We start from the raw sequence: 13,684 nt of genomic DNA on the forward strand, positions 1-13,684 counted from the left end.
GTGCCCCACTTCAGCTGTATATAAATTGTTTAATAGTGTTGAATTTGGTCTTGAAGAGTTTGTGGCCACCGGAAAGCCACTTCAGAGCAGATGAGTTTGACAGAGATTTACACTTGTTTCTGTGGTAAGATTGGATGATGCATTGTGGGACATAGTTGTTAGATGTTGGTTTAACAGGTGTTGTGTTTGAAGGAAACAGATGCATGGTTTGACCTTGATGCCAAGTGCACCGATGCAACGCAACACATGTAGAAGGAGGTGAACAAACAAATATTCGTTCTCCCATTATTACAGATTTAATACACTGGGGAAAAAAGATTTTGTGTTAAATATAGCAGAAAATATTTAAGTACTTTCTACATTGAATATGTTAAAGCAGAGGTGCCCACACTTTTTTGTGTGATGACCTACATTTAAATGACCAACTCAATAAGATCTACCAACTAAAAAAACACAGTTTCATTTAAAATAAGAAAATGCTTGTTGGGACTACTGCATGTATCCCTACATGGAATTCATCTTCTAATTAATAAAAAAATATATAATAATGTTCAGTGTTGATATCATTCAGTTTTAAAACTAAACCCAAAACACCTACAGCACAATAGATTACAATAGCCAGGGCATTTACCTTATTCTGATGATGAGTTAATATTGACCAGGTGAGGTTTTGATTATTCAGTTGCCATGACAACTAGGTTTGCGCATACGCGCCTTCCAAGGACTTCTGAGAACACAGCGTGAAATTGTCTTATTCCATTCAGTTTTGCCTAATCCGGGCAGTAGCATCGCAGTTTCGCGCTCTGTTCTCAGAAGTCCTTGGAAGGCGCGTATGCGCAAACCTAGTTGTCGTGGCAACTGAATAAACAAAACCTTGCCTGATCAATATTTACTCGTCAAGTGCAAGTCAGACAGAAACTAAAAGAAGGAAAGACATTATATTTATTTGTATAAAAATTTTACAAAAGCACATTTAAATTTTGTGCGATCTACCGGCATTACCTTTGCGATCGACTGGTAGATCGTGATCGACGTATTGGGCACCCCTGTGTTAAAGCATGTACTCAAATATAGTAAGTAATTTCTACATTTGTACACAGTTTAAACGTATAAAATGAAAGCTCTAGCTAACAAGTAAATATTAATCATGACTGTTTGTTATCTTTGCAATGCGTCCTCATGTATCAATCCTAAAGTAGAAAACCCTGTCAAATTTATTTACTAATTTGAGTAATTATTACAGGCAACTAAAATTTTTACGCTTGGTAATTTCTTGTTTTGTTCTTTTTATACTCAAAATGACATGTTCATGATTTTAAAAAATCACATTTTCATTGTTACCGTCATCAGGTTTTGTGCAAGTGTTGAGGTCTGCGTGCACAACCCTGTATTTTGTTTCTATTGCCAGTAATGCAAGGAGATGTTGTCTAATACACTATATTGCATGTATTAAGCGTCCCTGTGGAAGGCATGTGTTTAAACGGAATGTTTGACATGTGAAATATTCCAATAAAATATTCATTTAAATTTGAGTACATTTATTTAAGTACCATGCGCATCAGAGGCCTGTTGCACAAAGCCGTTTCAGTGGCTACCCAGATACGTTTGAGTTTAGTTTGAGCAAACTAGAAGTTTTTAGTTTTTTCGGGTTCAAGAAGGTGGGCCGTTTTTTACTGGTGTTCATCGCCATAGCAACTTGCGCCACGCAGCTAACCTGCTTCGAAGCAGGTTTTATTTTGGGTTACAGATTTAAAACTGATGCTGAATCAATCAACTGTGAGTAAAGTGACATCGCTAATGCTATAAAGTCACTCCCCCTAATCTCTTGCTCCAAATGAATGTGGCCTTCACAGGGAAATGTGTATATATATATATATAATGTATTTAGATTCATATATTACAATTTTCTATATTTTACCTAAATATGAAGATATTATAAGATGGTTTATTTGAGAGATCAAGGAACCTTTTATCTTTTGAGCAGCACATTATAATGTGTTATTCAGTTTCTTTGCTTTTCTTTACCTGCTGTACCTGTATGCAGTGCGTAATACTGAGAACCTCGAGAAAAAATAAATACTGATTGCAGAAGTGTTCATAAGGTTATTCTCACACTTTAAAGTCTTTGCACATGTATTGGTTAAAATGATATTTTATACTATCACACAAAGTGACATTGCGTGCACTTAGTTAAATTATATTAGGCTTTTAATTTAAGTTTATATAAAAGCTTTTACATTTTAGATAAATATATAGGTTTTTTGCTTTTAAAATGAATAAGCATGTGTTTTATTGTGAACCTACGTATATCAGTTTATTATATTTCGTTTTTTTCTTTCACGGCAGCAGTGGTGTTTCTTCATGCAATGTAAATGTTTAAATTATTTATATTTTCATAATCTTTAGCGGAGACGTAGGTAGACTCTCTACAAGCTTCACCCATTGGCTGTTCATGGCAAACGTCACTCATTCATCTGCACGAGCTTCAGGGTTAACCACGAACTCGGGAACAAATTCTGAGTTGACAGAGAACGTTTGAACCAAGCTTCTTGAAATCGCTAAAACCAATCAAAACCGGTTTGGCTTTATCTAGTTTTGTCAACCTGAAACTTACTTGTTTCAAGTTTGTTCAACTTGCTTCGTGCAACAGGCCACAGATTGGTATGTAATAGTTACTGTATTAACTGAAATGTTTAAGTTAAATTTACTCACTTTAATCATCATTATCTCATGAAGTTAAGTAGATTTGACTTAATGCTGTACCATTATAATATACTTTGAAATATGGATGGATGGATGGATGGATGGATGGATGGATAGATAGATAGATAGATAGATAGATAGATAGATAGATAGATAGATAGATAGATAGATAGGGCTGCTCAGAAGGGCACTTTGACTCCCCCTGCTGGTCACAATGTTTCTCTTGCACTTTGTTTTAGCTTCTCATTTAGTGCTTGTCAGCCATATATTTTTGTTTTGTTTATGTCTTGAAGTTGGAGTCTGAAATGTGTTGCTGTTCAGATACTTTTTCCTATTCCAGCTTAATATGCAGAGAAAAGTAATCCGTAGGTTGATTTCCTGAAGAGTGTAAACGCTGACTCTGTCGTGCTATCAAATGCTCTGTTTGAGTGGTCCAGAATGTCAACTTCTGGCTCAACCAATAGTGTGAACAAACTCCCTGTTTGTTGGCCAGTTGCAGAAAGGGCAGAAGTTTCATTCACTTACTGTCATTTCCTCATTTCTCCTTCTGTCATTTTCAGAGGAGGGTAAGAAGAAGAAGCCTGTGCGTCTGGCGATCCAGCGGAGTGTGGAGACGGGTTTAGCAGTTGAGATGAAGAGCAGAATGACAAGGCAGCCCAGCCGAGAGAACACAGAAGACGGTGAAAAGGCAAAACCTGGAAAGTAAGTGCTGCGACCTCCATGACACCATACAAAATAAAATGAATGGAGTTTCCTAACCAAGTTTGGGAGGAGCGTGTTCATACAAACCAACAAATCACAATGTTAGAGTAAGCATTTATAACCCGCTGCATACCTCACTGCTGCAACAATTCTTCCTGCATCCCTCCTCCACCCCAACTTCACATTATATCTGTTTATTACTACACTCAATTTTAGAGCTCGGATTGAGTCTCAAGCTTGAGCCCACCATTATGGACAATGAGCCAGACCTGTTTACCTTCATCTCTATTTATGGATTACATTAACATGCAAACAGCTAAATTAGTGCTGTTGGCTAAGTCAAGCCTCACTATTACTGTTACTTATACTTGAATCTACGGACTGGAATATCAGAGATAATTAGAGGACACTTTAGTCTTGGGCCAGTAAGCAACCACCTGGAAACCAGCCAGAACACCTTAGCAACCACATAGCAATGTGACAGCTTAGTAACCACATAGAAACTCCTACAACATGCTGTTGGACAGCAACATTTTCTTCACAAAATGTCAAAATATTGTTCTGTAATTGTTCTGTATGGACCTTATATCTTGCACATGATGTCATCACTGCCATTGTTGATTCCCTGGGTTTGTGTCAGTGATTATATCTGCAATGAAATGAAGCCAATAGCATGTGGTTGACTGATTTTATCTCTGTTTTCTGTACAGTCTTATATTCCCTGGGGTGAAGATCTCATCAGACAGCCAGTTCACTGAGTTTTTGGATGGTCTTGGCCCCGCCCAGCTGGCAGGAAGACAGACACTGGCCACACCTCCCATGGGTAAATACAGCAGTACAGTTCTCTAACATAAACACTGTAGCGCATAAGAAATCTGTGCCAAAAATATAATGGTCTGTCCTTACAAAACACAGCCTATCTTCATGCAATAAATGTAATACATTTTTTCAAATAAAAGGGCCGTTTCATACTTTTTATGATATTATTTTCTGTAAGGTCCACTTGTGATGTTAGTGAGAGTTTTTTTTTTTTTTTTGGACGAAAACATAATTTAATAATAATAAAAAAACATTTTCTACTTTTTCTCTGATTTTAATGTGCAGTTTGAGTGTTGCTTTTCCTATAAGACTTCAATATGAACACCACTTATATGACTGGCTAACATCTTTGCTTAGAAAAATGTATCCATGCCCCCACCATACCATGTAAGCTGAACATAATATTTACATGTGCCTTGTAACAGATGAGAATTGCAATTTAAGTTGCACTGCTTGATGTCAGCACTTTATTTACATGCACTTACTGTGCCTTCATAGCAATGTTGATAATTCGTCAACAGCCAATATTTCACATTTTGTATTAATTTTCTAAATGCTCATTATGCATTGGGGAGGTTTTGATTTCTGAAGTTTTTACAGTAAAATTAACTCTTACATATTTTATTTCTCATGTCATGATTTAATCAAATGGTTTCTGCAAATAAACTATAAGGTTAGGTTCACACAGGCAGAAAAAAATCTAAAAAATGTTTGGATGCTGTCACTCAAATCCGTTAAGGTTTTTGTCTGAACAGGACAAAAACAAATTAAATCCGATTTTTACAAGCCTCATCCAAACCACATTCATTGGTGGTTTGGAATACGATTAATATCTGATTTTTCTTCATGCGTCTCAGTCTCAACAGATTGGATTTCATGTGGGGGTTTTTGTCATTTGCTGTGTGCGATGGTTGTTATACGTGAGGTTTTGTGAGGAGAAAACATACTGTGCTCCGAACGGCTTAATTAATGCCTCCACAGGGCACTTCGAATTTAACACAATAATGATGTCTACACAGTAGGATCATTACAAACAGAATTTTCAATAGAAATGACTTAAAATGTGAGTTCATCCTGTTTTATTACACATTTCAGCCCTACAAAACACCCACAGTGGAAGGTTAACCGGGCATAGAGATCATTACTTCTGAATGAAACACACCCACATGTCATTTATATGTTACAGGTTACACAAAGCACTGCAAACCTATTATAATAATGCAGACATTGGCTTAACTTACCAAAAGATACACTAAGGTGCATTCAAGGATTGAATAAGGGGCACTTAAGCATTTTAAGTGTTCATCACAGGATGCGGGTCCTTGTCTCACCGTACAACTTATTTATGCTTTAATACAGGACACAAAGCCTTCAATACGGATGTTTCGCTCTGCTAAAATACAGGACCCCGAGATAAAAGGCATCCCATATGAGATGTCGTAATTTCTGCCAAAATACAGGACGTCTGCGATAAAATGGGCAGCAACAAACATTGCATTTGCCACCTCTCCCATTTTTAAGCCGTTGTCTGTGAAGAATGTTCATATTTGGATACTGCCCTCATGAAAATGATAATCAATGGTAAAATATCCATCAATAAAATCTCATGTATGGTGAATATACGCAAGTTTGCTGCATTCCCATGACTACTAATGTGGACATGATAGCGACTGAAGCGACTGTAGTCTGAACAGAAAAAATCTAATCTGGCCACATATAACTTGCAGTTTGAACAGTCACTCAAAAAAATCGTATTTGAGGAAAAATCAGATTTTTCCTGCAGTGTGAACAAAGCCTAAGAGTCTAGATGTGGCTTTTCTTCACAGGTGACATTCAGATTGGTATGGTCCACAGGAAGGAGAGGCTAGATGTTGAAGTTATTCGGGCCAGAGGTCTGGTGGGCAAACCAGGCAACAAACAGACACCAGGTACGTTTTATTACTTGTTTTGGAGTGCAAGTAATGTGCTTTGCATTATTTAGGATTTCCATGGAGCTAAAATCATTCAAAATATGAGCATCCAAATATGTGATGATTTTATTTAGTAATCACTTGGCAAAACAATCACAATTCATCAGTTTTCTTACTTTAAATATGATATTCTTTTATGGTGTAATTCTTTTGCAGCACCCTATGTGAAAGTATATCTGCTAGAGAACGGCAAGTGTATCAACAAGAAGAAAACACGGACAGCGAGAAAAACACTGGATCCACTTTACCAACAGCAGCTTCAGTTTGAGGAGAACCCTGAAGGGAAGGTTTTGCAGGTAATAATGCTCAGATGATTTGCGTACCCAATTTGCATACACCCAAAATGATTTAATGCAATGTATGTAATTGCAAAGTAGATAGTAAGCCATTACACTATGTATTCTACACTACACATACTAACAAATCATTAAACTGTGTCTTGATACCAAAGACCCTTTTTTCATATGGTCACATATATTCTCTTGTGTTGTGCAATGGTTTGTAGGCAATATTGTGAGTTTGAATTGGTTTTGTGGGCCAAAAGCATGCATCCATATTTCAGAAATCTTCCAGAAGTAGTACAAGATCTAATCACACTGTAATTTAGTACACACTAACCTTAACCTGCATACCATATAAGGATAGTATGCAAATTGGGATTCAGCCCCGGTTATATTTGAGTACATCTCAAAAACCTGTCAAAAACATTTCCAGGTCATATTTCACCCCAAAATAAATAATAAATAAACATTTTCATTAAAGAAAATGAAGCCTGTTTTTACAACCATTAGGATTTATTTATTTATTGCATTGTGACATTATTTTCTTGACAATTAAGCAACATTCCCACCAAATCATGATATTAATGCAAAACAAAAACAAACTAAAATAATTTTCATCACTATCAAAATATTAATAAAATATAATTCAATAAAAATTCAATGTAAAGTATTTATACATCATTGGAGTAGGCTATTTGTTGTATTGACTTAAATTTATGCTGATTTAAATGTATGAAATAAAAAATACAGTAAAATAAAACCTAATTAGAATCACCATTGAGAATAATATGAATTACAAAATAACAAAAAAAAAAAAAAACATAATAGTGTTCATTTTCTTTACACCGAATATAATTTCTTATTTTGGACAAAATGTTAATTATTGAAAACAATGGGAGAAGTAAAAGTAAAATGTCCGGACGTGTTAGGGCAGGGGTAATCTTTTTTGTGTGATGATCTACATTTAAATGACCAACTCAATAAGATCTACCAACTAAAAAAACACAGTTTCATTTAAAATAAGAAAATGCTTGTTGGGACTACTGCATGTATCCCTACATGGAATTCATCTTCTAATTAATAAAAAAATATATAATAATGTTCAGTGTTGATATCATTCAGTTTTAAAACTAAACCCAAAACACCTACAGCACAATAGATTACAATAGCCAGGGCATTTACCTTATTCTGATGACGAGTAAATATTGACCAGGCAAGGTTTTGTTTATTCAGTTGCCATGACAACTAGGTTTGCACATACGCGCCTTCCAAGGACTTCTGAGCGCGAAATTGTGATGCTACTGCCCAGAATAGGCAAAACTGAATGGAATCAGACAATTTCGCGCTCTGTTCTCAGAAGTCCTTGGAAGGCTCGTATGCGCAAACCTAGATGTCATGGCAACTGAATAAACAAAACCTCGCCTGGTCAATATTTACTCGTCAAGTGCAAGTGAGACAGAAACTAAAAGAAGGAAAGACATTATATTTATTTTTATTAAAATTTAACGAAAGTACATTTAAGTTTTGTGCGCTCTACCAGCATTGCCTTTGCAATCGACTGGTAGATTGCGATCGACGTATTGGGCACCCGTGTTAGGGTAATAAAAATGATCATGGAAAACAATAGGAATAGTAAAGGTAAAATGTCCTGATGCATTATGGTAATAATAATTATCATGCAACACAATAACATTTTAAAAATAAAATGCCTGGAAGCATTACGGTAATGAAATTCATTATTTAAAACAATGGGAGTAGTAAAAGCAAAACATCTGGACATGTTACGGTAATGAGAATCCTCATGGAAAACAATGGAAATAGTAAAAATAAAATGTCCAGATGTGTAACGGTAATGAAAATGATCATGGAAAACAATAGAAATAGTAAAGGTAAAATGGCCTGATGCATTATGGTAATGACAATCATCATGCAACACAATACAAATAGTAAAAATAAAATGTCTGGATGCATTACAGTAGTGAGATTCATGAATAAAAACAATGGGAGTAGCAAAAATGAAACGTCCTGACGTGTTACTGTAATGAAAATCTTCATGGAAAACATTGGAAATAGTAAAAATAAAATGTCCGGACGTGTTACTATAATGAAAATCATCATGGGAAACAATGGAAAAGTACAAATAAAACATACAGTTGTGTTACGGTTATACAAATCATTATGGAAAACAATGGAAATTGTAAAAATAAAATGACCGAATGTGTTAGGGTAATGAAAATCATCATGAAAACAATACAAATAGTAAAAATAAAATGTCCAGACATGCATGTTAATGAGATTCATTATTGAGATCACTGGGAGTAAAATTAAAGCATCCGGACATGTTACAGTAATGAGAATCATCATAGAAAACAATGGAAATAGTAAAAATAAAACATCCAGATGCGTTAATGTAATGGAAATCATAATTTAAAGGAATGGTAATAGTAAAAATAAAATGTCTGGACGTGTTACGTAATGAAAACAGTCATGGAAAACAATGGAAATAGTAAAAATAAAATGCTTGGACGTGTTACGGTAATGAGATTCATTATTGAAAACAATGGGAATAGAAAAAATAAAACATCTGGATGTTACGGTAATGACAATAATCATGGAAACAATGGAAATAGTCCAAATAAAATGTATGGACGTGTTACGGTAATGAAAATCATTATGGAAATAGTACAAATAAAATGTCAGAATGTGTTACGGTAATGAAAAGCATCATGAAAAACAATGTAAATAGTAAAGGTAAAATGTCCTGACACATTATGGTAAAGAGAAGCATCATGCAACATAATACAAATAGTAAAAATAAAATGCTCAGATGTGTTATGGTAATGAGATTAATTATTGAAAACAATGGGAATAGTAAAAGTAAAACATCCAGACATGTTACGGTAATGAGAATCATCATGGAAAACAGTTGAAATAGTAAAAGTAAAGCATCTGGACAAGTTGCAGTAATGAGAATGGGGGGTTAAAATGTGTCCTGAAAATATTATCACAATGCAAAACATTTTAATGGTCCTAAATGTAGGCTTCAGTTTTTTAGGTAAAATATGATTTTATTTTATTTATTTATTGATTTATTTATTTTGTATTGATTTGGGGTTGAATATGACTAGGACATTTTCTTGACAGGTTTCGTGAGAATAACACAGACAGTTGTCGTGAGATTCACCCATTTAGCACTGCATCACCCATTTATAAACTGCTTCTCTGACCAAATCACATCTTGCTTTACAGATCATTGTTTGGGGGGACTATGGCCGCATGGACCACAAATCCTTCATGGGAGCTGCCCAGATCCTATTAGACGATCTAGAGCTGACCAACATGGTGATTGGCTGGTACAAGCTCTTCCCTCCCACCTCATTGGTAGACCCGACATTGGCACCTTTAAGTAGCAAACCTTCAGAATCAGGCCTGGATAGCTCCAACGTTCGGTCGTAGCGGCACGAGGAGGTTAGCGATGGAGAGCAGCATGAGTAGCTACAGCTACAAACAGAAAGGAGACAGTCTTGACGGGTCACTTCCTGGCTACACTGCATGCTTGATGTTGTGTCCTCTGAGCCCGTGCAACGAGAGGCCTGAAAAGCCCTGCGTCCTTCTGCCAAAAAATAAACTAAAAAAAAGTATGCTGCTGTCATGTGCAGGGAACGAAAGCCACAGGAAGTCTCCTTCTGCTGAGGAGGTGCAACCAATAAGATACGGCAGAGTTCTGATTCTTTACAAGGTGGATGTAGGAAAAAGTGAGCTGATTTCTACAGGAAGTTTGCACAGAAGCACTGATTTAGAAAAGGAAGATACCATTTTATTTTGGCTGTTTACTTTCTGTTGTATTTCAAGAGATGTCAGTGTTTCTTACCTAGAACTTGATAAGTTGTAGCTATTACTGTGAGCCAAGCTGTGAAAAGATTATCCTGAAAGAGAGAAGCATTTGTCTGAGGTGGGATAGGAAAGAAATAAGGTAACCTCAGAAAGATGACATCTATGCGGGAATGTGTACCATACATCATCAAGAAAGACTGCCACATGATCTTCAAAGTTCAGTGATGAGCAAATGAAATGGCCAGATTTCATTTTTGATTCAGGAAACAACAGAATTAATCTTTTTTTTTTTGTGCTCCAGTATGATGTTCTGTTTGTTGATGTACTGTGTAAATTCATGAGAAATATTTCTTTCTTTTTTTTTGCATGGATGCAAATTATTATTTTTATTTATTTATTTTTTATTTTTTTAAGGCGTAAGGTTATTTTTCTTGAGGCTGCAAATAGCAAAAAAATACAAATAAAAAGAATTGAAGAAAAATACAAATAGTTAAGGATCCACTGATCAGCCATTTTCAACAGTTTGTATTATTTTTAATATGAAATTCTCTAGTGCATGGTTTTCAAAGAGACTGAATGCAAAATGATAAAGACGTGATTGTCATCCTTTAGAATATTCTTCTGTATTTTTACAGATCTCACAGGTGTGGTCTGGTTGGACTTTATATCTCATAATAATCGGGGGTGGGGGGTTGCAGTCTTCTACGGGAGGGAAAGAGAAGGTTGAGGAAAACACAATAAATGTACGAGACTAAGATTATGTGAAAATTGTACATTTCTCTCTCCAGAGGCAGCCATATTAGTGTTCATGTGGAGACAGAGCTGTAGATTATTTTATGGTCTGTCATGATTCCACTTTGTCACTTTACACAAGAATGGCTCGTTCATTCAAAGCAAGCATGTTGAAAAGGGTCTCAACATGGATTGAGCACACCGTCTGAGTAATACAGCATGTTTTGATAGAGACATCTGGGAATTTTTTCGCAGTATTGTGTACAGTGCATGTGGACCAGAGGCGCCGCCGTCTCCCTGATCTGACGTCATCCACAGATTCAGGTCGGGGTCAAGGTTTTGTGGCCAATGGTTCAGACATTCAACGCAACATTCCACCTCTTGGCACTCATCTTTTTTTTTTAAGAAAAAAAGAAAAAATAATAACAGACAAAAGAAAACAAAAACACATGGGGATAAAAGAAGGTAAAGAAGATAATTTATATTTATTCAAGGTTGACTTGGAATAAAGGTTGCAAGTATATTTTATTTTATTATTGTTATAAAGAAAACAATATAAAAAATGGATCCCATTGAATGGTGCTGTACAAAGACTCTGAATTCGGAGTGGACTGGACAATGTTCTCTCTCGTCATGTTGTTCAACACAACAGACACTGATTGTCGATTGAAGAGCTGGTCGGTTCATGGAGATGGGAAAATTGCCACACAATATGAATTTTTAATTTTCTTTTTTTTTTTTGAGAGAGAATAAAATTCATTTACTAATTCCTATGTTTGTGTTTCAGTGTGATCCAAACCTGCTCACTGACTTATAAAGGGCTATAGGTGGTATTTTTGACTTTCTAAGTTGACTTAAACGTCACCAAAAAAAAAAAAAACTTTCTGCATTTCAATTTCATAACAAAAAAAAAAAAAAATGGAATTGTGTGATCTTTAACATAATTAAATTATTAAAAGTAAATCTAAAAAAAATATTTTAAAGTGGCTTACATTTAGGGGAAGCACCAAAGTGCAATACCTCATACATTGTAACATATTTAGATTTTAATTTAGTATGCACATGGTGATAATGATGATTCATCATTCAATATACCTCATGATTCATATTCAATGTACCTCATACATTGTAACATATTTAGATTTTAATTTAGTATGCACATGGTGATAATGATGATTCATCATTCAATATATTCTGCCCGGCAAAAGCAAAAGACCTTAACTTACTAGAGTGTGAAACTGAGAAAAATGACTTTAAAGTTTCTGTTTTGTCCAGACAAAAGTATTATAAGTAGGACTCCCAAAATTTCACAACTAGTTGCTATACTGAAGAAATGTTTGTATGCAAAAAATCTTGAGCTCAAAATTGACCTTTGACCCTTGTTTGGCAGTTACTGTACTCTGCCTTTGTATCATGTGCCAAAAATCAGGAGTCATGCAAAGGCAAAAGGCCATAACTGACATATAATCAATATTTACTTGCTGTTCACCATACTTACATCCATTATAAGAACACCTAACCAAGATCTAGTCATCATAGTATTTGTTTTAAATTATATAGAAGACCTTTGGTTGTTCCTATTTAGTGCTATAATGATCAGGATAGTGCGGCAACACTAACACAGTTAAACAGTATAACAGATAAGTTACTTTGCAGTACAGTATGTACAGTATGAATAAATACAATAAATATTTTCACAATAAAGATAATTTAATTATAATTGAATACAAAAGGTATATGTATTTAAATGCAAGATATAGAGTAATAATTAATTAAACATTGGACCAATACATTAGAGATTAGAGACTGCTCATTTCAAGTTTTTTACTGCGCCCAAATAAAATCTTACTGAAAGCTCATTTTTTGAGATATCAGCCTAAAATTTGGAACACAACTTGTCCATAGGTATATATGACAAAGCATTCTTGAAATACAACCATTTAAGTTTGGATAGTGATTTTCATGTCTATGCGAAAAAAGGGGGAGGGGTGACAGTTAAAGGGTTAAGGGCCACCAAACTGCTCAAGATGCTCAGTCAACGAACTCGACTTGGATTACTACTTTTTAATTCTGAGATAATATAGACAGAGTATACCGAAAAAAAGTTGGAATTACTTTTACTATTTAGGTTAGCCTACTTTGTACGGACGTTAGCGATAACCAGCTGTAAAATCTGACGTGAACACCTGCAAGAAGGAAATATGGCTCAAACACGTATGGATTGTTGTGGATACAGCAGATGACGTGCATTGCTATGGATTATATCTTCTATGGATTATATCGGATTGCATGGAAAGGTAGGATGCCTCTGTATTTAATATTTGGTTTTCAGCATCTGATGTGAGGCAAGTGTCAGCGTCAACGTTAGCGCTAATTTACATGACACAGATTAAATTTAGCAAGCTCCGGGCTGTCACTGACATTGACAGATCTGAACCATCGCCCTATCACATCGCTATCACAGAGTAATAATACAAACAAGCAGTCGGCAGTCTACACTTTATTTCAAAGATGTGTCGTGTGTATGTTACGCGGTTTGGTGACAATAAAAGAGCGGTAATCTTTGATAGTATGACAAAGCCAGAGTACAGTAACATCACAGCGGCACCGTAACATCTCTCTTGATGCCCGGCGAAACAAAGT

The 13,684-nt window shown here is 35.4% G+C and overlaps 1 protein-coding gene across 3 annotated transcripts in view; it reads left to right on the top strand.

Moving 5' to 3' along the window:
- The window catches only part of rims2b (regulating synaptic membrane exocytosis 2b), a 207,412-nt gene extending 195,600 nt beyond the window's left edge, over positions 1-11,812 (top strand). For all 3 annotated transcript variants that reach the window (XM_052092883.1, XM_052092884.1, XM_052092885.1), the window contains 5 exons: positions 3,264-3,405; positions 4,116-4,228; positions 6,051-6,152; positions 6,351-6,490; positions 9,725-11,812. In XM_052092883.1, the coding sequence (XP_051948843.1) occupies positions 3,264-3,405; positions 4,116-4,228; positions 6,051-6,152; positions 6,351-6,490; positions 9,725-9,931 (704 nt within the window). In that variant the 3' untranslated portion in view covers positions 9,932-11,812. The remainder of the gene's footprint in view (positions 1-3,263; positions 3,406-4,115; positions 4,229-6,050; positions 6,153-6,350; positions 6,491-9,724) is intronic.
- Positions 11,813-13,684: the final 1,872 nt, after the last annotated feature.

This window comes from Xyrauchen texanus, chromosome 26, assembly GCF_025860055.1.
Source record: "Xyrauchen texanus isolate HMW12.3.18 chromosome 26, RBS_HiC_50CHRs, whole genome shotgun sequence".
Taxonomy (NCBI): Eukaryota; Metazoa; Chordata; class Actinopteri; order Cypriniformes; family Catostomidae; genus Xyrauchen; species Xyrauchen texanus.